Below are 24,275 nucleotides of genomic sequence, written 5' to 3' on the forward strand. Positions count from 1 at the left end.
ATCTTTTTCTTTGATCTTCTTCTTCTCCTCTTCTCTAGAGTTTTTTTTTACTATGTGCTGCTACCAGATGCTAGAAACCAGCAAGAAAGAGGCACCCAAACTTCTTTGGGCATGGAGAGATGCGCGTCCCAAGGAAAGGGCGTGTAGAACGCCCAAGAGAAGATAAAGGGGGACGAAGAGAGGGCATGGGGAGAGCCTTTGGGTGTGAGGAGCTGCTGATTTGTATGCTCTAGGGACCTTAGGGGAGGTCTCCTTAAATAGGCACGAGGATTGAATCCTATTCAATCTCATAATATAAGTCCTATTTGTATTAGGATTGCTATTCACTTAAGTTATCCAACTTATATTAGGAAGCCTAGTAGGTGCCAACTATTGGAGCCCTTGCACCCATAATTAGACACCCTCTTTTGCACCCAAGAGACACCTCATATGAAAATCAAAGGCCCTCTAATTAATGGACACGTCCAAATTGATCAAATCAAAGTGATGCCTCATAATAACTATCAAGGAGATTCAGAAGGGACTTGCACCCTTAATTTATGTAATCCATAACCTTAGACACCCAACAATTGGAGTCTCATGAATTTTATTCATGTAGGTAATTAGCAGGTAATTAAGTTAGAATTAACTTATCAAATAAATAATCCCAACTGAAAGAGGAATTAGGTCCAACAATGTGCCAACAAAATTATCATAAACCCAATGGATTTCTCTAAACCCAATTGACACTTCATAAGCTCAATTACTTATCTCAGGCCTAATCCCTTTGTTTTGTGACCCCATAGATTTCATTCTATCTGGTAGTGAGATATACAATGATCCCTATCATCGTATCATTGAAATTTTTTTCAATGGATCAGAACAATTCCACTCTAACTCAATTAAAGATTGTCGATCCGAAACAATCCTAGTGAGCTCTCAATCCACCAATGACACCTAGCAGTATGTAGTGACAACTTAGTAGAACTGAAATGAACCTCTAGGTGTAGTTAACGTGTGATTCAGTCCCTCTATTGTGAGTTCCGACTAGATGGCAGATAATGGATAAATCGTCAAACCTCAACATCAGTCATATGATAGATTCGATTAGCTCAAGTCCAGATGTGATGTCTATGAAAATTCTTTTTCACCAATCACTCTATTATGGCCACAGATTCATGGACTTAGCTTCTCAAATCCCATAGGACTACTCTTCTCTATCAAGATCGATAGATCCTATCTTGATGCGCACCCCACTCCTACAGTGGACCAACTATCGCCAACATCCACTACAAGGGCTCTTTGAGACCCATGTTTATATGTCAATCAAACTCCAGCAGCCTCACTGCGAGTAGCAGTACCATCTCAAGTCAAAAGTCCAGTCATACAACTACAACATCGAGACAATCACTGACGATTGAATAGAAATCCAAGTGATCTCTCGTATGGTCACACTCAGTGCTAGTTGTTCTCTAACAACCATCCACACTTGTCGTCATGTGTCTCTACACAGTAGATTAGAGACCCATCTATCCCGAAGAAAATGATTTGTGCGCCAGTCTATCCGGATCTATCACCATCCTCATGATGATCCTATGACCGAAAGCATTTAGGAATTAAATACATATCTCTAATTCTCAACACTTTGAGAATATGTATCGAAACTAATTCTATAAATGATTCAAAAATATATTACACTTGAATGAAAAAGAATTTATCTTTTTATTGATCATATCAATATATTAAGTACAAAATTACGTCCTACATTAATTACAATGTATCAGCCATATTAGCTTCTAGAATATACATCTAACAGTTTTAATATTAAGCAAATGCTCATAAGGTCTTCTAATACAATGTAAGAATAATTCTGGGAAGTCTACTTGCTCAAGCTATCCTGAAGTTGGTACAGTGATATAGCATTAAGCTTTGAAAAATGCCTTGCAGCAACCCATGTGTCTCAAGCCTTCTTTTGCTTAAACATTCGAGGACGGCCTTTACCTGTAGGTCCGATATCATCGACTGCTTTTCAGCTAATTGTTTCCCGTTGATGATGTTACTCGGTATTGTGACATCATCCACAACATCCTTCTCAACTTCCAATCATCAAAGGGACACAGCATTATGCCATATTTAAGTAATGATGAAAAATATTTAAGGGTTAGAAAATAAAGCTAAATAATTTTCTCTATCACGATTCACGGCTGGCAATGACAAGAGCACAAGATAGGAGGTGTACCTCTCACAACAGAGTCGACTTTGAGAACAAAAGAAACTTTAATAGGAAATAGGGTAAAAGCACCTTACATGCACTGAAAGCAATTAAAATTCTGACAATGTGTTTACCATATAATATTATTATCTTGCCTAGTTTCGAAGATCCATCATCTAACCGATATGCAATTGATTCCTCTTCTCGATGTTAAATTCTGAAATGGACTTTATATATTCAACCATATTCAAGTCAAAAAGAGAAAAGAACAGTGCATTCTGATGCCATGAAATTTAAAAGATAACCGCAAATTAGTATAGTTCCATCAAATGTAATCGGCTTGTACAATCTTCCCTGCAATATATTTCCCCAAGAAATCAAAACCATGGCAGTATAGAGCCTCAATTTCCACCTTGTGGCCTATCTCAACCATTATTGTCAACTCTGCTGCATAGGTCTCCTTCAAAATAAACAAATTATTGTCATTAAAATCAATTTTAGCTTTTAAAATCAGCTGCAGCAACATCTGAAATATTATCATGTCATAAGATTTCTTGTGAGTTACTGGCAACGGTAGCTGTGCTAACTTAGAAGGAATTTTCCATTGAAATTAAAGAATATTTAGAAATTCATCGAATATATCTCATATTTTAAAACCAAAATATATAGGACATTGTATTTTGAGAAAAAAATGTTACAGTGTTGGAACATAAAATACATCTAAAAGGTAAGGTTTACATTGAGGTTTATTACTTACGATGATGTAGCATTGTGATTGCTGCAAATATATTTGCAGTTTACCATTCTTTTAATCAGATAGTTATACGTGTTGCGGCCAATCGCCTCGTCGCCCGATCGTCGGGGAGCGTGCACCTACAAAAACGAGAAGTCCGCACTGACCGGAGGCGGCTCTGGCGGGGACCCTCCGACGGTCAAGTCAGAGAGGTGACTGGGCAACAATGAAATGAAGACAGAGAGCTCGATCGAGAGGGAGAGAGGGAGAGAGGAGCGAGTCTGTGGTTTCGAAGTCGAGAAGTAGGAGCGATGGAGCGGATCCCTTGCACTGTTGCCTTCCCCGGTTTATATAGTGGAGCACGGTATGGCGCCGTCATTAATGGCGCAGACAAGTGAGGAACTGTCAACTCACTATAGACTGTCAGAGTCACCGTGAAAGTGTCATGTCGCCGTGTGGCTGTCAAATCACCAGGGTTGACAATGCCCTCGACGGGACAATGCCCCTAGGTAGCCGTGCCGCATGTTGCTGTCAGAGCTGACAAGGTCTGGCGGCTGTACGGCGATTGGAGGAGCCGACCGACCCTAAGTCGGTGGCCAACTGGATGGCGTCGGGCCCCTCCGTTGGTCGGCGAGTCTTTCGTGAGTCGGTCATCGGACCTCTGGGTTCAGTCGGTCGGGAAAGGTGCGTCCGACATATCCTCAGTCGGTCGTGAGCCGATAAGTAGCCGGTGATGGCATCCGTCAGTCGGTCGCTCCGACCGCCAATCGGTCGGTCCGGCCGTCGGTCGATCGGTCGGGCCGTCAGTCGGTCGGTCGGGCCGTCAGTCGGTCGGTCCTTCCGGCAGTCGGTCGGTCGGTCGGTGGGTATCCCCCAACAGTTGCCCCCCTCCACTCCTAAGTCGGATGGTGAGCTGGTCGATGCTCTTACTCGGGCAGCAATCCTAGGCGACTAGGAGTGGGGTTGTCGTATGCACAGATCCGACCGTACCGCCGGCTGATCCGATGTCAGACGCCTCATAAATGCCAAGCGATCTGGACATCTAGTCAGTGTCAGAAGTCACGTCGGCGTCAGGTGTCAGACGTCGTGTCTTGTCGTCGTCAGACGTTACGTCGGTGTCAGGAGATCGGGCGTCGGACGATACGGTGTCAGACGACCGAATATCCGGCGCCGATCGCGGGAGTGTGGGGCGCTGTCAGGCGTCCCATCGGGAACGCGAATCGGCGCGGGCGCATAAATGCGAAACCGCGTCCCCGCGTGCCGCGTGTCGAAGGTGGTTGGCCGGCGCCCCCCACATTTAATATGGGCGGTGCGGCCGTCCCGGGACGGGGCGCGCCGAATCTTCAGCCACTCGGAGGTCGCCACGTGTCGCGCATCCATGGAGCTTCGGTCGGCGCGGAGTCATCTTGGCCGTCGGTCGGGCCTATATATATAGGACCCCTCGGACCCAAGACCCCACCACTGCCATTTTGCTGCCGAAACTCTGTCCGAGCGATTTCTCAGTCGTCGCGGGCAGAGCTTTCTTGCTTCCAGAAGAGCTCCTCCGGTTCGTGGTCTCCCCTTCGTCCTCCTCACCTTCTTCTTCTCCTCCGTTTCTTCTTCTTCTCTGTTTCTTCCTCATTCGGTTCCGGTGCAATGGCCAGGAATCCGACTCAGGGAGCTCGGTCGGGGAACCCGACTGACGACTCCCGCTCGACTCCGGAAGATGAGACTTCCTCGCTTTCGGGGCCGAATGTTGATCGGCTTCGGGAGCAATACTGCATCCCGGAGCAGTTTCAACTGTCTGCCCCAGGGGCCAGCAGTCGGGTTAACAGCCCTCCGCCTGGTCAGCTGGCGCTTTATGTCGAGGACCTCCGCGCAGATCTTCGGCTCCCGATTCCGAAGTTCGTCCGAAATCTTCTGAACTATTACGGACTATGTCCGGCGCAACTAGCGCCGAACTCAGTCCGTCTTATCATCAGTTTTGCTTTGTTGTGTCAGCTTTTGCCGACCAACCCTCGCATTTCTCTCTTCCGAGCCTTCTTTGTGCTCCGACCCCACCCTAAAGCCCGAGGGTGGTGGCTCTTCAACCCCCGAAAGAGTCTTTCCTTCATCACCGGTCTTCCATCGTCCATTCATGGGTGGAAGAACCAATTCTTCTTTGTTTCTTCTCCGTCTTCTTGGGGCTTTCCTTCTCACTGGGGCGTGCCCCGAACCGAAGCTAATGACAACAGTCGGGTGGAAGCGGACGACCGGGAGGACTTCCACCGACTAAAAGATATGTCGGTCCCGAAGCAGAGGGAGCTTGTTACCAAACAAGCTCTCTATGACGCCGGCTTGAGCTTGGTCCCCCGACTAGGTATCGTCCGATTTTCCGGTCTCCTTTTCATCCGACCCTTAGTCCGGTCCTTTAGCTAACACCTTTGTCGGTATTGCAGGGACACCTCCAAGAATGCGGCCGACAGACGCGGAGATACGGCAGTTCGCGACGAGGAAGAGGCCAGCGTCGGGGGCCGGACCTTCGCGCCCCCCGAAGAAGCCTGCTCCAGCGGCGCCGGTCATCGAAGCGTCGGTGACCGATCAATCCGAGCCCGTCATCGCGCTCGCGGCTCCGGCGACGCGTTCGGAGGAGAGGCCGATGGGTGAAGCGGCCGAAGGAACGTCGGCGGCATCACCGGAGGCGGTGGAGCCGGATGTAGTTCGGGAAACCGAACATCATCCGGCGGCGTCTGTGGCCGCAGCGGGGGGTGCTGGTTCCACTTCGAGCATCCCCTCGCTGCCGGTCCCGTCGGTCGGGGCAGCTGATCGAGGGAAAGCCCCGATGGAGCCCGCGGACGAGACAAGGTCGGGGAGCCGATCCGTGCCGCCCAGCGCACAGTACCCCGAAGGCGCGTCGGCGTTGGCCGACCACAACCTGGCGAGGAGGTTGTGCCAGGGGATTCTTCTTCCGGCCGACGTTGAGTCGCTGAGATCTCGACAGGTAACCGAGATGCTGTCCAGGTTCTATCCGACTATGGTCGAGGTAAGCTCCGCATCACCTTCTCTTTTCCTTAGAAATTTTTCTTGTTATGTGATCCTGACGAAGCATTTGCGATCGGCAGCTGATCTATACAATGTCGGAACTGGAGGCCGGGTACCGGAGGTTCGGCAATGTCTGGGCCGCTTATAAGGAGAGGTCGGCGGCGGCCGAAGCCGAGAGGGCGATGTTGGCCGACCACCTTCAGCAATCGGCCGACCGGGAGGCCAAGTTAGTAGACGAGGTCTCCCGGCTTGGGTCCGAACTTAGGTCGGCCAAGAAGGAGGCCAGACATAAGGGTCGGGCCGTGCGTCATCTTCGGCACGGACGGGACGGCGCCACCGTCGAACTCCAAGGCGAGCGCGAGCAGCTTCGGGTGAGTCTGGAGAAGCTCGCCAAGGCCGAAGAGGAGCTCTCGATCGCCCAAGCCGACGCCGACGTAGCAAAGGCGGAGGCGGAGTCGGCGAAGGAGTCGCTCGGTCGGGCAGAGGAAGAGGCAAGGTCGGCGAGGGAGGCGGCCGACCGGGCGGTTGAAGACTTCAGGGTCTCCGACCAATATCGGGAGGAGATGCTTGAGTCGGGTTTCGCCTCGTACCGGGTGGGGTACGAGGACGGTCGGGAGGCAGTCCGGGCCTTGTATCCGGAGCTTGACCTTAGCAGCATCGTCCCACCGGGGGCCGAGGAGGAAGCCACCGAGGAGATGGCCGACCAGCCGTCGGGAGGCGTAGTTGCTGCGGAGGAAGTCATCCCGGAGGAAGCGGCACCGACTGCCAGTCCCCCGCCGACCGAAGGACCGGCCTCAGCCGTCGACCCGACTTCGCTCGTGGCCGACACACCAATCATCCCCGATCTCCCATCGGTCGAGGAGATCGACTCAGATGGGTGATCGGGCCATACCGACTTTCCTCTGCTTTTCTGTTTTTTGAAATACATGTAATCGGACTTTGACCCAACTTTGTACTTTTTGAATGGAAATTTTGAATGAAAATTTCTTCTGTTTTCCCTTTGTCTCCTTCTTCCAGTTGAATGCCTTAGTGAGTCATTAACTTGTGTAAGTCGCTAACTCACATAAGTCGGTAGGACGTTCGGCAACTCGTGCCGCTACGAAGGAAGGGTAAGTCCCGACTTTGGGTCGGCTTCTGATAGTCGAGCTCATCAGTCGGGCGCGTCTTGTTGAGTCGGGAGCCGACCGAACCTGGTAAAGGTTCGGTAGTCGGGCTTCCATAGACGCGTTCAGTCGAATGTCGTCCGGTGCAGTGTCGGGGGAACGACAATAAGTCGGATCCCATTGCTCTTGCGTCGGGTATTCGTTTTGTATCTTTCGACATACGGTAGCAAGCCGAATGTCGTCCAACCGACCGTAGGTCGGTCGGCAAGTCGTGGATGCGACTAAGGTCGCATTGTGCGATAGACGGTGGTAAGCCGAATATCCCTCGACCGGCCGTAGCCTGGTCGGAAGTCGCGACGTCAGTCGCGTAGGCTTTTCGCCTCTCTTTGGTCGGGGCCCGATCGGTTTGTCGGCCGATGGTTTGGCCCGAAAGTTCGACCGTAGAAGGAGTATTAACTCCCGTCCATAAGGGTTCATCGGTTCTTGTAAGGGTCCGACGCATCGTCGAAGGAGTGTCAACTCCCGTCAATAAGAGTTCATCGGTCCTTGTAAGGGTCCGATGCATCGTCGAAGGAGTGTCAACTCCCGTCAATAAGGGTTCATCGGTCCTTGTAAGGGTCCGACGCAGTATCGTCGAAGGAGTGTCAACTCCCGTCAATAAGAGTTCATCGGTCCTTGTAAGGATCCGATGCATCATCGAAGGAGTGTCAACTCCCGTCAATAAGGGTTCATCGGTCCTTGTAAGGGTCCGACGCAGTATCGTCGAAGGAGTGTCAACTCCCGTCAATAAGAGTTCTCAGTCCTTGTAAGGGTCCGACGCATCGTCGAAGGAGTGTCAACTCCCGTCAGTAGGAGTTCATCGGTCCTTGTAAGGGTCCGATGCATCGTCGATCGTCGATCGTCGAAGGAGTGTCAACTCCCGACCATGTAGATGAGTCGGTCCTCGCAGGAGTCCGATGGATCACCGGCGATAAGGCCGTTGGTTCCAAGAGGACACTAAGTCCACATCGTCACGTCGGGGCTTGACCTTGATGAGCACCGATCATTAGTCGAAGAGTTAAAACTCCGAACTTTCAAACTGAATTTGTATTCCGACTATTGAATTACAAAGTTCACTGGTAATACAGCTTCAAGTTGTCGGCGTTCCAAGTTCGGGGAATGGGTTTCCCCTCAAGGGTCTCTAGTCGGTAGGCTCTCGGACTGTAGGTGTCTGCTACCTTGTAGGGTCCTTCCCAATTGGGGGCCAGCTTCCCTTGGTCCAAGGGCTTCGACACTTCTGCCTTCCTCAAGACCAAGTCGCCAGGCCTGAAAAGCTTCGGTCTGACCTTGGCGTTGTAATACCGAGCGACCCTCTGTCGGTACGAAGCCATGCGAATTTGGGCCTCATCTCGTAGTTCGGGGAGGAGGTCTAGGTCGGCCCTCCGACTCTCGGAGTTGTCCGGCTCTTGGTACCGCTCGACCCTCGAAGATGGCAGGCCAATCTCGAGCGGGATCATGGCCTCCGTTCCATAGGCCAAACTGAAAGGCGATTCCCCGGTCGGAATGCGGGTGGTCGTTCGGTAAGCCCACAGAACGGAGTCCAGCTCGTCGACCCAGAGACCTTTGGCTTCGTTTAGTCGGGTCTTGAGTCCGTGGAGCAAGGTTCGGTTGGTCACCTCGACCTCGCCGTTGGACTGGGGGTGCCCGACCGAAGTCAATCGGTGCCTGATGTGGAACCTGGCGCAGAAGTCTCTGAAATCCTGGTTGTCGAATTGCCGTCCGTTGTCGGTGATGATGGTGTGCGGCAATCCGAACCTGAAGATGACGGATTTCTGGATAAAGTCCTCCATCTTCCGCTCGGTGATCTGCGCCAATGGTTCGGCCTCCACCCACTTGGTGAAGTAGTCGATGGCGACAACGATGAACTTCCTCTGACCCAACGCTGGTGGAAAAGGATCGAGAATGTCGACCCCCCACTGGGCGAAGGGCCACGGAGCGACAATAGGGGCAATTTGGCTGGCCGGTTGGTGTTGAATGTTGGCGTGCTTTTGACATGGCTCGCACCTCCGGACCAACTCGGCCGCATCCTTCTTCATGGTAGGCCAGTAGTAACCTTGTCGCAGGACCTTGTAGGCCAGGGACTTGCCCCCCAAGTGGTTTCCGCAAATTCCTTCGTGAACCTCTCGGAGAGCGTAGTCGGCGTCGGTCGGTCCCAAACACCTAAGCAGGGGAAAGGAGAACGACCTCTTGTAGAGTCGGCCGTCCATGATGACATATTGCGAGGCCGACCATCGGAGTCGCTTGGCCTCCGTAGGATCTTCGGGGCTGATCCCTTCGGTCAGATACCGGACGATCGGGTCCATCCAACTTGGTTCGGATGTTAGCTGCTGTACTTCTTCGACCCGATCGATGCTCGGCTGCTCGAGGTTCTCCACGAACGTCCGACCCAAGGAGTCGAAGGCCGAAGTCGCCAGTCTGGAGAGTGCGTCGGCACGGGCGTTCTCCGACCTTGGGATGTGGGAAATTTTGAAATACTTGAGGCGCGCCACGAGGTCCTTCACTTTCTGAAGGTACTTGACCATGGTCGGATCTCGCGCCTCGAATTCGCCCTTGACCTGCCCCACGATTAGCTGAGAGTCGGAGAAAGCCCGGAGGCTGTCGACGCCCAGTTCTTTCGCCATCCTCAAGCCACCGAGGAGTGCCTCATATTCGGCTTGGTTGTTGGAGGCCTTGAAGTCGAACCGAAGGGCGTACTCGGTGACCACCCCATCCGAATTCGTGAGCAGGAGCTCGGCCCCGCTTCCCTAAGCGCTTGAGGCTCCGTCGATGTGGAGTACCCAGGTGGAGATCGGGTCTGGCTCAGAGACCGCATCTCGTCCTGGGTCTTCAGCTCCCGACCCTTGGTCGGTTGTCGGGCATTCGGCGATGAAGTCGGCTAAGACCTGAGCTTTCAGGGCAGGCCTTGGTCGGTACTGAATGTCGAACTCGCTAAGCTTCATCGCCCACTTCGCGAGTCGTCCAGATGTGTCGGGTCGGCGCAGTATCGCCCTCAGGGGCTGGTTGGTGAGCACCACTATGGCGTGGGCCTGGAAGTATGGACGGAGTCGTTGCGCGGAGACGGTCAGGGCAAAAATCATCTTTTCCGTCTCCGAATACCTTGCTTCGGCACCGTGGAGCACCTTGCTGGTGTAGTAGATAGGCTGATGGGTTCGGCACTCGTTTTCTCGAACGAGCACCGAACTGATCGCCTCAGAAGATGTGGCCAAGTAGAGATACAAGGTTTCCCCGACCTGCGGCTTTACGAGCAGCGGCGGGGAAGTCAAGTACTTTTTCAGGTCTTCGAAGGCCTGTTGGCACTCATCCGACCAAGAAAAACTATTCGCGTGGCGCAGAGTTTTGAAAAACGGGAGGCACCTTTCAGTTGATCGAGAAATAAATCGGCTGAGAGCAACGATTTTTCCGTTCAGCTGTTGGACCTCCTTCTTGGTGTTCGGATGACGCATGTCGAGGATTGTCTTTATTTTCTCGGGGTTGGCCTCAATCCCTCTCTGAGAAACGAAGAATCCGAGGAACTTCCCTGAGGTCACCCCAAAAGCGTACTTGGTCGGGTTGAGCTTCATTCGGTGTCGTCGAAGGGTGCGGAAGGTCTCCTCGAGATCCTGAACATGGTCCGGGATCTGCATGCTCTTCACCAGCATGTCGTCCACGTACACCTCCATGTTGCGCCCGATCTGGTCTTTGAAGACCTTATTGACAAGTCGCTGGTAGGTGGCGCCGGCGTTCTTCAGTCCGAAGGGCATCACCCGATAACAGTAGAGGCCCTTGGGAGTCACGAACGCGGTGTGCTCCTCATCTTCAGGCGCCATCCGGATCTGGTTGTACCTGACGAAAGCATCCATGAAGTTGAGCAGTCGAAATCCGGATGTCGCATCCACCAGCTGGTCGATCTTGGGAAGCGGAAAGCTATCTTTTGGGCAGGCTCGGTTGAGATCGGTGTAGTCGATGCAGATCCTCCACTTCCCGTTGGCTTTTTTGACCATGACAACATTGGCGAGCCAATCGGGATACGTGGATTCTCGGATGAAGCCTGCTTCGAGTAGCTTGTCCACTTCTTCGTCGATGGCCCTCTGCCTTTCTGGAGCGAAGGACCTTTTCTTCTGCCTCACCGGTCTCATCGTCGGGTCGATGTTGAGTCGGTGGGTTATGGTTTCTGGGGGGATGCCCGACATATCTGCTGCCGACCAAGCAAATATGTCGGCATTGGCCGTCAGCAGCTCCGTCAGTCGGCGTCGTTCGGTGTCGGGCAGTTGGGACCCGACCCAAACTTTCCTGTCGGGATTTTCTCCTATCGGGATCGCCTCGAGCTACTCGGCCGGCGAACCTCGTTCTTCCTCCTCCCGCTGGTCCAGCTTGTCGATTGTCAGGGAGCCCTTCGACTCGTCGTCTCGAGCGGAGATTTGGAAGCATCGTCGGGCGAGTTGTTGATCTCCGCGCATCTCTCCGATTCCATTTTTAGTCGGAAACCGAACAAGGAGATGGTACGTCGAGACGATCGCCTTGAGGGCGTTCAATCCGGGCCGTCCGAGTATGGCGTTGTAGGCCGAAGGAACTTGGACGACCGCGAAAGTTAGGTGGACCGTGCTTTGCCGTGGTTCGGTGCCGGCCGTCACGGGCAGGGTAATTTCTCCCTCTGTCATGACAGCGTCTCCGGCAAAGCCGATCAGGGGCACAGAGACCCTCTTAAGTTGGTCAGTTGACAGTTGCATTCGGGAGAAGGTCGAGTAAAACAAAACATTCGTTGAACTTCCATTATCAACAAAAATTCGTTTTACATCATAATTGGCTATTGTTGCCGACACAACAACAGCGTCGTCGTGGGGAGTTTGGATGCCCCGAACGTCGTCCTCCGTAAAGGTGATTACGTCGTCCGAGCGCGGCTTTTTCGTCGGCTCCCCTCCTGCAGACGTCTCCGGGCCCAGCCGCTTGGAGATCATGTTGATGACTCCGGCCGTCGGCTGATTGTTTGTCGCTTCTTCAGTCGGCTGGGGTCGTCGATCGGCAACTGGTTGGGTCGGCGGACCCTTCCGAAATTTGCCGAGATACCCCCGGTGGATGAGAGCTTCGATCTCATCCTTCAGCTGGATGCACCGCTCGGTGTCATGGCCGTGGCTTCGGTGAAATCGGCAGTACTTCCGACGATCGAGGCCTTTTGCCTTCAGAGGCGGAGGCCGTCGCAGGTATTCTTCCCCCTCGATCTCCATTAGGATCTGCGCACGGGGAGCGGAGAGAGGAGTGTAGGAGTCATACCTGGGGCGCGCCGGCCTCGGAGTCTGTTGCCGGGGTGATTTTCGGATCCGTCGGGGTGGCGAGACCCGACTATCGGTCGGGGGCCTACTTGGTTCGGTGGGCTCCCGACCTTTCCTCCGCTTCTCTTTCGGGCCTCTGGGCTCGGCCAAGCATCGGTCGGACGCTCCTTCGTCCGCGCGCATATACTTGTATGCGCGCTCCAGTAGCTCGGCATATGTCCGGGGGAGGGTCTTGTCCAGAGAATAGGTGAATCGGGACGCCCTCAGGCCCCGCTTCATGGCTGAGACAGCCATGTCTTCGTTGAGGTCCCGGACCTCGAGCGTGGCCGTGTTGAATCGCGCCACGAAGTGTCGGAGCGTCTCATTTTCCCCCTGCTTGAGGGAGAAAAGGCTGTCCGACGTTCGCGGCGGCTTTCGGCTGGTACTGAAATGGGCCACGAACGAGTGCTCGAGCTACCCGAAGGAGTGGATACTTCCCGACCGGAGGCCGGAGTACCAGGCCCTGGCAGTCTTGCGGAGCGTAGCGGGGAAGCCGATGCAAAAAAGAGCGTCGGTTGCCCCTTGGATCGTCATGAGAGCTTTATAGCTCTCAAGGTGGTCGACTGGGTCGGTGGAGCCGTCGTATGGCTCCACGTGCGGCATTTTGAACCGACTGGGAATCGGCTCGTCGAGGACCAGTCGGGAGAGAGGTTGGGCGGTCTGGAAGTCGACGTCATTCGAAGACTTCTGGCCGTCCATCTGCAATTGGGCGAGTCGGCGGTCGATTTCCTCGAACCGGCGCTCGTAGTTGTCCGCCCGTCGATGCTGGGAGACCCGGGGAGTGGAGTCTCCGGAAGATTCTGAGAGGGAGGCCGACGGCGTGCGCGGCCGTTTCTCCTTCCTTGCCCGTTCCAACGGAGAAGGAGAGGGCTGTTGGGACCGTCGGTCGTCGCGCCATGGTCGTCCCTCCTCTTCTCCGTGGGAGCACTGTTGGGGGCGCTCGCATGGAGGCGACGGGGATCGGCGCGGTCGTCGGCGGCTGCTCCTGGAGGGCATCGGACGGGCCGTCGGTTGCTGCTGGAGGCTTTTGACTGCGTCCGTCAGTATGGTCATCTGCCGTACGATGGCCGCAATCTGCGCCTCCGTGGTCACCGCGGGGTGTGGAGAGCTGGGCTCTGCCGTCGGCGGTGGCGGGGAGGCCTCTTCCCGACGGGAAGAGCGCCTCGCCGATCCGGTGATTCTCGATCGTTGAGCTCTTGTCTTTGTCATGCTGTCCCCCTTCCTGGCGCGCCAATCTGTTGCGGCCAATCGCCTCGTCGCCCGATCGCCGGGGAGCGTGCACCTGCAAAAACGAGAAGTCCGCACTGACCGGAGGCGGCTCCGGCGGGGACCCTCCGACGGTCAAGTCAGAGAGGTGACTGGGCAACAGTGAAATGAAGACAGAGAGCTCGATCGAGAGGGAGAGAGGGAGAGAGGAGCGAGCCTGTGGTTTCGAAGTCGAGAAGTGGGAGCGATGGAGCGGATCCCTTGCACTGTTGCCTTCCCCGATTTATATAGTGGAGCACGGTATGGCGCCGTCATTAATGGCGCAGATAAGTGAGGAACTATCAACTCACTGTAGACTGTCAGAGTCGCCGTGAAAGTGTCATGTCGCCGTGTGGCTGTCAAATCACCAGGGTTGACAATGCCCTCGGTAGGACAATGCCCCTAGGTAGCCGTGCCGCATGTTGCTGTCAGAGCTGACAAGGTCTGGCGGCTGTACGGCGATTGGAGGAGCCGACCGACCCTAAGTCGGTGGCCAGCTGGGTGGCGTCGGGCCCCTCCGTTGGTCGGCGAGTCTTTCGTGAGTCGGTCATCGGACCTCTGGGTTCAGTCGGTCGGGAAAGGTGCGTTCGACATATCCTCAGTCGGTCGTGAGCCGATAAGTAGCCGGTGATGGCATCCGTCAGTCGGTCGCTCCGACCGCCAATCGGTCGGTCCGGCCGTCGGTCGGTCGGTCGGGCCGTCAGTCGGTCGGGCCGTCAGTCGGTCGGTCGGGCCATCGGTCGGTCGGTCGGGCCGTCAGTCGGTCGGTCCTTCCGGCAGTCGGTCGGTCGGTCGGTGGGTATCCCCCAATGATACGTTTGCAATCTGGCATTGCGCAACCAACCCCCATCTCTCCCTTTCAGAGAGGCTGTTGCTGCCTATCTCTGTTGTACGCTCTCCCTTAACTTTCTAATCGAGCAAAGTGATGGCTCAAGGAAAGCGTTATGCAGTCACCATGCTATACCAACTCCATGAGATTAAACCAAAAACAATGACACAGACAAAACAGCAACAACAACAAAATAACCCTTTGCACCATAAGATCAGGACACTGGGGTATAGGTTTTTAGGTGGGGCAATGAGTTCAATCAGAAGCAGTGGATCATACTAGAGATCTATGAGTACCAGAGTAAGAAGCCGATCCACAAGACCAACAAAAAGCTTGATCGAAGGGAAAATTCATCGAGTTAAAGAGTCAATAAAAATACATGAATGCTGCTTTCAGTAGGAACAGTTCATGTGTGTACCAACACACTACTTGAGAAATATGCTCACCCTGTCATTAAAGTGTGAAGCACTTTGTATGAAAAGGGACTGAATTTGACAGAGGGTTAGGAAACTCTGGAATATGTAGTTTGCTTTTATGAAATTTGAGTAAGATCTTGAAAAGACTAATCTATGTAAAATGGAAAAAAAAATACAACTTGGAAGAGACTTTATCTTCTCAACTCTTCACAACAATAAAAATGTAGCTATGTGGTATGGGGAGGCGCATGGCATGGTTTCTGGATTAAATGTGCAAACAGTGATAAATTTAATGAAGTTGTTCCATGGTTTAACAGCAAATAAAATAATCCTTAGCACTTGAAGAGCACATAACAGTATGAGTCTCCTATTGAATATTTCATCAAAATGATAAGGATGACATCTGAATGCAATAAAATAAATGAATTCTATAGTTAGATGAGTGTTAAAAGAAAGATGTGCATGGTTCTTGACTATAACAACTATACTAGGAATGCCTAATCAATGGAGTTTAAATCTTTCAAGCCTGTTCTAGATCCACACTACGGTTCTTAAACTCTACAGTAATTTCCAATTGGTACATATGATGTCTGCTTGGTGCACCATATCAGAAAAACCTCAGTTCTAATGACATGCCAATAATTCGGAAGAGAAATTAGAAATAAATTTATCATCAAAAGATTTCAAAGAACGCAGGTACTGTAGAAAGAGTATGGATGAAAGGAGGCAATTAAAGTGAGGCCAGCAGGAGTAATGGAAACTGCTGTCCATTCAAGGCAGTATCATAATCGGCATCAAAATAAAATTCATGGATTCGACATAAAAGGATATAAAGCTGATTTTAGGACCTTAATGAAGACTAAAACTTAGTCTTTAAGCCTTCGGTCTTATTCTTTGAGTGATTAATCAAGTCCATGTAGTTTTTATTATTTTCTTCTTCATATTAAGTATTCTACTTAGTCAATTAGAGAACATACTGCATGGTAGAAAGCAACAACAAAAACAAAAAGACAACCAACTTTTACACAAATTAGGAAACCAGCAAGTTGGGATGCACAGTGAGTGTAAACTATTAGAAGCTTGGGATATTTCATGTGAGATTTATAATTTGTAACTCTCTCTCTCTCTCTCTCTCTCTCTCTCTCTCTCTCTATATATATATATATATATATATATATATATATTTGCTCTGCCTTTACCTATACTATTTTTAAACATATGTAAAATGTGATTACAATATTCACTAAAGAGAACTGTGCAATTAATTGTCTACCTGCAGCAACTTAGATGACATCAAGCTTCTGGCTATTTGTAGATCACGCGGCTTCAGTTGGACCAATGAATGTTGAGGTACAAGCTGCAGATCATCTCCTCGCAATCCAAGCCATTTAACATTGCAAGCTGCAAGAGAGAAGTGATAGCCGCTTATTTCATCCCTATCAGTATAATATAATTAAAAATGATCTATGGACTACGTACCATATCTGTATGATTCCAAACCCATGGTTATGCTTCCAAACTTATAGGTGCATAATATTGCCAGCCCTGCTGGGTTCCTGCAAAAACCTTTAGTTTATCATATCTCAAATGGTCAGGTATCTATCCCATGGTGTGGTCAAAGGTCAAGGAGTTCCACCAATCGACCAATGCCAAAACTGGCAAGTCTGGAAAATTCTGGTTTAGCCGGTGAAGAATAAACCTGTTTTATATTAATTATCATGAAAAACAATCAGTAGTAGAACATTTGGGAACATCAATGCTGTATATTAAAGTCAAACATTATCAATATTAGAACTCAGACTTTTAAGCAATGATATTACCCAGAACATTACTGACTTACAAAAGAGTGCTGAAAGTGCAGCATACGGATACAAATATGCAAGTACACATACTTTTGCATGCACCTAAACATTCAATTCAAGATGCTTATGTGATGGTCCAGATTATTGAAAATTTGAAACTCATCCAACATTGTCCTGGAAACTCCATCTCTGACCCAAATTGTGATAGACCTGCCCCAAATTACGGATAAATAATAACTTGCCTTGCACATCTGGTTGATTCAAAGTAGCTTATTTCTCAGTCCATTCTATGCCAATTTGCCACCTGTAGTGAAAATTCTCGCTTACGTTTAACCCCTTGTTGTGCTACATTGCTTAACCATCACATTCCAATAAACAAGATGGGACCCTGATTAGACACTAGACACAACCAGAATAGGCAATTATTGACATTCTTATGTTTCAGTTTATCACAATCTACGTGATTCTCTATCAACAATGTACCGATCATGACATTGTACAAGGTGTCCATGAACTCCGAATGACGCAGAGGCATTATTGGCAGCAAGCAGCAAGATTTAACTGATCCTCGAAACTTATTGGAGGAGAAGAAAAGGTTAGAATAGGAAGAAGAAAAACTGTTTCTTTGCTTCATGCAAGTTCCACTGCAAGAAAAAAAAATACCAATTCAGAAAAAATATAGAAATACGAAATGGGCCATAACACAGCAGTTGCACTCTTCTTCCACTAGGAGGAAGTTCCACACACCCTCCCCCCACCCCCCAAAAACCTCAGAAGGTGTTTCGATCAGTGTGAGACACGAGTGATTTACATTGACTGGAAGATTGCCACCTTTGCTTAACAATCCAAGATTAACCATATAGGAAGTATATTTTTCAAGAAATCCATATGTTAGATTGGTTGTTTGCCAAATGATAACTATCTTAAGTAGGTCAAGTAGGCACCATTTATACAAGGTAACCTAGAGAACATCCCCATTTGATGAAAACCACATCATTGTTATCTTAATTTTAGAAAACATGGTGCTTATAGAATCAGCAACAAAAATACATTGAATGATTGAAGCGCTTGCAGATAGAAATGGATGAGGAAGACACTGTTTTTAACAGCATGATTTTCATGAGCAAATCAAAGCAGAGCTAGTTTTGTATCCCTTCAAAAGCAGCAAATGGACCCAGAGTTAGAGTGTCAATTATGCAACAGTTGGTTTAGCAACAAGAACCTCCCATGAAAAGTTTGAAATTCTCACCAACCCAAACAGGACTAGAATATTTCAACATTATGTGTCGATTTAGCAGCTCCAAGCAACTTAGTGAATCAGTTGCAACAATATGCAGTTTTATATCTGTCTAATAAAAGCAAATACCAGATCATCATCATCTTCATGCACTAAACTGCTTATCCTCACATAAAATTTCTTATGGCCTGAATCAGAACTGAGTTTAACAAAACCACTTGGTGTTTTGCCTAGCAACATGACCTGTTGTACTGATCTCACCATTCACTTTGACACTTCGATTGTCAAGGGCAAAAGGCCTTCTTAAATGATGTGAACTTCCAGTTATCATCCTACAGTTTGATGGCAACATCCTCTTTAATATAAAAGAATAGTTTGTTACCAAGGTGTTCATCTGCTTCCAAACAATTTAGCTGCCTCCTTGCACACCAGATATGTTTCACTGGCAGCAAATAGAATTTTAAAAAGGACATTAGTCTGATTTTTTGCTTCAAAATAAATTCAGCTCATGCATCAGTTTAAGAGGCTAGGACGTACACTTCACCTCATATGTTAGACATCTTTACAAATAAGTTTCCATGTTTTCCTTCAGAAATAACTTTGTATAGTCCATATCACTTCAAAAATCCCTCCAGATATATAAAGCTACCCTGAATTTGTAAGTGCTGAACGTTTTCCCATCACTTCATAGCACATCTATTAGATAAAAGCCATTTAAACCTAACTACTACAACCTAAATTCTGACTAAGACTCTGAGGTTTTTACCAAACATAACGCTTCATTTTGATGTTCCATGATGATCAATTCTCGCAATATCAATTCAGTCCATGCTGAACAATCAGGTTATGAGATTTATTGACTGTTAAGGACACAGGTTGGTTTTGAGTAAACATCCCAAGAATCCTCCATAAAATCTATACGATAAGCTCAACTACAATACCTCAACTTAAATTATCAAACCTATATTGCCAACTACATAATGGCTCAAAGTTCAAACAATAAGCTGGACTAGGAAATTTACATAAAAAGACCAAATCTATCCTACTCATGACGGAGGCTCTAGCATCAATCTTGTGCTTTAAATTTAACCCAGTTTTCTTAGCATCATCTGGATTAAAACTATTAACAGCAGATTTGAAAGGAAGGTCAGCATGGGAGAAAGTATTACATGTCTAAATGGAGATCTGTACCATGAGTGATGCCCAAAAAGGCAGCATATTTTTACAAAACAAAATTTGAATACTAAATACTCCGCACTGTTCACAGAATATATATTTATATATATATAATAAATAATCCAATACAACCTGCAAACTGATGGCACATATAAAATATATTAACATTATTCGTCCCAAATACTATTACCAAACTTGTGAGCATTATTCCCACAGCATGTATTATCGACAGTGAGTTGAAAGTGAAAATTCCATCAATGCAAGTTATAATTAAAAAAAAAAAAAAGAAAATCAATGAGCAGGATCATTTGTAATCTCTCAGTGTAAATGCATTTACATTTTTATGTACTGAAAATAAGCATTGAAGAATTAAATCCACATGCAAGAAAATTTGTTATAGTCATATCTCATGGCCATAGTTTTTGCATTCATCTTTTACAGGCATGGAAAATACATCTGTTTTAAGTTAAAATTTTAAGTCATCTGCTACTAGCAATTAATATGGCTTAAAAAAACAAGTTATCATGGTTCACGATATTATTAATAATGTTATAACCGAAACAATAACAAAAATGTTTTGCCGCATCTATGTGGCATGAAGTTTAGAAAAGAGAAATTGTTCTTAGCAAGGTCTATCCCTAGTCAATAAAAGCTTTTTCAGCAATTCTCCATAACTTCCCTAAGTTTTCATGTCATTGGTCCTCTCTTCAAACCTTTCGATACATATTACATCCAAATTTTTATTTGTACTATTTACCCCCATTGCACATAACTGCAAACTTAAACAAATTCCAATGAGATAAAAGGCATTAAGATAGAAGTACCTATAGCTTTTGTTTCGTTTGCTGGTTACCTTGTTGCAATGTCAGGATATCCTTTAGCTGTGATCAGAATACATGGTATCTGATTGAATAGGCGATCTTCAGCCAACCTTTGAAAAATTGCATCCTATTCAAATCCAAGTATCAAAATTGGATGGGGAAATTGATTGAGATCACAGGTAAACCATGGAATACTAAGTTACCTTCTCTACTATGATAATATATCGAGCATCTGAATGAAAAACCAGTTTGCTCAACAAATTTAAGTCTCCAGATATAACATGTCCAGCTTGTCCAAGCACAGAGCAGTCAATGATCTCTTCGCCTGGCTCCTTGGTTTTATATTTCATTTCAATGTAATCAGCATGTAACCCACATGATGCAAATGAAAAGGAAAAGAAATTATATGCACATTCCATTGCCCATTTCAAGTAATTGTGGCTCCTGGTACTAAATTTTCATTTATGAAAGATGGACATGATCCCCTATTTACAAACAAACGGGTTTACATATTATGTTCACTGAAAAAAAAAAGAGTGAAGATTTTTATCTTGAGATGGATTGCACCTGTAACAATAAGCGCCCAATGATTGCACCTCTGCTGGATGCCATGATACCTAGACTCTGTCGAGTGCAACGAAGCAATGCGACAACATCTAAAATTGGGTAACTGACAAAATTCAGCCAAGGCATAATTTCATGACCACAAAAAACCACTAAGAGAGGGGAAGAAATTATAACCTTGCACTGTTATGTTGACCTGACGCTGAGAAGTAAAGAACTCTGGTGAGTCACTGAGCAGCTTATAGAAGAGCTCCCTCTGGGTGACTAGCTTTCCCTGATGCAGAACCTGAAAACATATTTCCATGACCTTCCACACTACATGTGCACGCATGTGCATGCGCATGCAATGGGACCAAATAAGCCCACCAAAGCCTAGATAAGAAGCAAACAAGAGGAAAGACACTCAAGAAGGGGAACAGATGTTGCTTCCATTACCTCTAATGAAGGCCTTGGCATCATTGGCTCTTGTGAGAGACCTCGTACAAATGGAATGAGAGAGAAAGACCGACGAAACATCACTCAACAGTCCATGACGTAGCCCACTGTTATCTGACGTCCTACTAACCTATTGTACCAATGAGGTAACAGTGAGGTAATTATGCTTCAAATAATGATGAGGGTGAACACTCTGGAGAAAATTGTACAGTATAGTAGGCTGAAATGTCAAGATTAATTTATTTCATGCAAAATCACAAATTTTGCCTCCAGAATTATTCAGCTGAGGGTAAGAGTTAGAATATGGGAAAAATGCAGAAAATCCAGCTCAAAGTTTGGAAAGATTCCAGATAATTGAAATTTTAAAATTAAAAGAGATGAAAATTTGTGAAATTCTAAAAATTCATATTTGCCAATTCATATAAAAAACAAACATGGAAAGGAAGCAGAAGCAACAGAATATTAGCACTGCCTCTGCCAAAACAACATTGACATCATAAAGGCACAATCCATGAATTTTCTAGTAATAAATTATGTGATTTTTTAATCATGAATTGTTTTAATAATGAGAAAGCTAGAATAGTTCACAGGATCACCTGGCCAATGAAACATTTAAAAGCAATTTAAGAGTTCATCAATAGTATGGAGCATATCACTAATACAATTTCTTCATACTATACAAAATGAACGAGTCAATGAGTGATGTGGTACTCATAACCATAGCTTCTGACTGGTTTTCAAAATCATGACACAGTCACAGTTGATATATATAGAAAATAGAATTAAGGGATCTGAACTTGAGATTAAAACCAATGTAACAGCCAATAGCTTCAGATGGCAATTGAATATCTGTTGATCCAGAGGGTATTAGCAAGGAAATGATGGTTTAAAGTTTAAACTACAAGATGGACACATGGTTACATGGTTTCATTTCATGATACGTATAAGAGCAAAGCAGTAACGCTAGCGTTGTAAACATAGCTTCTCATGGCTTCACAAGTATCAATAAACCAGAGTTATAAGACTCTAAACTTGGCAACATGAAGCTGGCTTTACTTAGGATTCCATTAAAATTCAGTGCCATAAACAATCAATTGAACTAAATTACAAGTTACCAACGTTCATCACCACAAGAATCATTTTTTGGAGGATTTAAAGAAGGGGAGAGACCAGAGGGAGAGTGGCGACAGCAGGGGTCGGGGAAGTGAGGATCTTGAGGAAATTGAGGACGGCGACTTCGATTCTTGCCCGCACCTGGAGGCGATTCAAAGGGAGAAGCTAGGATTAATCTCAAGAAAGACGGGGAAGGATAAAATAGTACGGATTCGAGAGCACGGAATCGAATGGGAGAACAAGAAATCTGAGAGAGGAACGAATCGAAGACTTCGGAAGGTGAGAGGATCTCGGCAGAGCAAAGGCGCTGATCGGCGTAGAAGAGGGAGGATTTGACGAGATCCGGCTCCATGGTGGCGTTCGAGTTGCGTCGTCTCAGTGCCCGCCAAATGCCCGAACCTGAGGGAAGATCATATTTACGTCGGCAATTTTTTTTAAGAATATGTCGGCAAGGTTGCAGAGATTGGTTTAAACCGAGCATTTAATAATTTCTATGCACCTATACGATACACGACTTAAATATTAAGCATAAGTACTTTGATTAAGCTTGCTAGGTTTGCAATAGTATGAGTCCTAGCGGCTTGTCGCAATTATAGAAACATATATTATGAAACATTGCCCTTGAATTGGCATTAGAAGAGTTCGTGTTATATAGTAGAATTCATAGATAATTTAGGTAACACCCTCTCTCCTCCATTGTTACATATTACTTTTATCTTGATATAAGAAATTTCATGTTTAAATATAGGAGAAATAAATGTCTAACACAAGTAGGCCTATATACTAAATCAGAAAAAGTAAGAGAGTATACCTTCATAATTTAATAAATTTTTATTTTTATTTATTTATTTATAGATCCTCTGTAGATGTTCCTTGGATACGAGGGGTCTCAAAGTTCTATATCTATTGCATGTTCAACTTGCATAAAATGATGGAGACTGGAATCCAACTTAACGTTGGAATTTTTTTATGTATCCTAATAAATAAATATTATGTACTTCCACCTTATGCTCATCATTTTTAATCAATATCATTAATGGTAAATTAAGTTAAACTTGTAGAGGATGATAATTAGTTGAGACAACAGTGACTTGGATGCAAATCCCACCCTCAACGAATTGCTTTCGTCTATTGTGGTTTTCAAAAAACTTTCTTTGGATAATTTTCACATATAAAACCTCATTTTATATACAAATGTATTGAGCTGGAAAAAAGGAAGAGCATTGAAAAAAAATAAAAAAAATTGATATAAGAGAAAAACAAAAAAGAACAATAAGTATAATAAAGAGAGTGAAAAATTAACAGACCGATCCTAAGTCAACTATGTAGAGCTGTAAAATGCTTTAATTTATGTTGTTGGTTCACTCACATCTGCAGATGGTTGTTGCTGTCTCATTTATATACCACGTAGACGATCATATAAAGAGCACATTACTGTATTGGATGTCATCCTTTTTCATTTTTTTCATGTTTGTTAAAAGTCTGTGCTTCATTAGTTTCAACACCATGACATCCTATTATTCCCACCCGAGTTCTTATTTGGGAACAGTCAAGTCATCTTCTGACAAGTCTCTCATCATGTTCATTGCTAGATATCCTGCAAGGGTTATACAATATTTTGGCATCGGGTTTTAGTTGTATAGGAATCTCTTTTGATTGCTTGACTTCTTGCAAATAGAAGTTCATCATTGATCATGGGGTTGCTTATCTTCCAGTGGTTGTTTGGCTTGCTATTACTATCAGTTCCCCAACTTATGAGTAGAACTACATCGATTAGTTTCATGTCACTATCGATTTATGTCTGCTTAGACCTATTTTTTAGATGTTCTGCCATTGTTTCATGGAACTTGTTGCTGTAAAGACTTTTTATTATGTTTTTTATGTCATTGCTTCATGCTTGTCAAAACTTCCATGGTACAAGTGCATTATCCGCCGATCAATTTTCCAATCATCACTTCCTAGTCATTCTATCTTCACTTGCTTTTATGTTCTCAAGTTATCATTTTTGGGCTTTATAACTTCTGTAATCATTTAATACTACGTTTTTACCTTTTTTTTTTTTTTTTTCAAATGTATCTTCTGTCCATATGCTGCTGTTGTGGTAATTTTAAAGCTTCGCTGCCTGTGATGGGCTTATATTATATAGCAGTCTGTTTTCTTGGTTTTTTATTGTATTTTCCTGCTCAGTATGAATAGAGGTCCTGCTTTACCACCACCACCAAAAAAAAAAAAAAGGACTAATACCGGCATATGATTCGCCGAAATCTCTGGACCCGGCCCGATTCT

At 46.7% G+C, this 24,275-nt stretch overlaps 1 protein-coding gene across 6 annotated transcripts; it reads right to left on the minus strand.

Annotated features, from left to right (window-relative positions):
• Nucleotides 1–1,736: 1,736 nt before the first annotated feature.
• On the minus strand, nt 1,737–22,460 carry LOC105059525 (meiotic recombination protein SPO11-2). Of its 6 annotated transcripts, none has more exons than XM_073250040.1 (11): nt 22,261–22,460; nt 22,047–22,130; nt 20,877–21,006; nt 20,619–20,756; nt 20,445–20,533; nt 20,081–20,209; nt 19,910–20,004; nt 16,478–16,540; nt 16,321–16,397; nt 16,115–16,242; nt 1,737–2,075 (listed from the first exon to the last, which is right to left on the minus strand). In XM_073250040.1, exons 1-11 carry the CDS (start codon nt 22,339–22,341, stop codon nt 2,013–2,015), a joined length of 1,077 nt encoding a protein of 358 aa, XP_073106141.1. In that variant the 5' UTR covers nt 22,342–22,460; the 3' UTR covers nt 1,737–2,012. The 6 variants fall into 6 exon arrangements, with proteins under 6 accessions (XP_073106141.1, XP_073106139.1, XP_073106138.1 ...); XM_073250038.1 differs by lacking the exon at nt 1,737–2,075 and adding an exon at nt 2,369–2,648; XM_073250037.1 differs by lacking the exon at nt 1,737–2,075 and adding an exon at nt 2,369–2,651 and having other exon boundaries at nt 22,261–22,459.
• Between the last annotated feature and the right edge of the window lie 1,815 nt (nt 22,461–24,275).

The sequence above is a fragment of the Elaeis guineensis genome, chromosome 16 (assembly GCF_000442705.2).
Source record: "Elaeis guineensis isolate ETL-2024a chromosome 16, EG11, whole genome shotgun sequence".
NCBI classification, from domain to species: Eukaryota; Viridiplantae; Streptophyta; class Magnoliopsida; order Arecales; family Arecaceae; genus Elaeis; species Elaeis guineensis.

Bases quoted from the DNA above. Each gene is read 5' to 3' on its own strand.
- LOC105059525 (XM_073250037.1), bottom strand. From the start codon at position 22,341: ATGGAGCCGGATCTCGTCAAATCCTCCCTCTTCTACGCCGATCAGCGC. The intron at 20,534-20,618 runs GTTATAATTTCT...ACCCAATTTTAG, and splicing joins GGTCAACATAACAGTGCAAG to ATGTTGTCGCATTGCTTCGT. The intron at 16,398-16,477 runs GTGGAACTCCTT...AGGTTTTTGCAG, and splicing joins GTTTTGGCATTGGTCGATTG to GAACCCAGCAGGGCTGGCAA.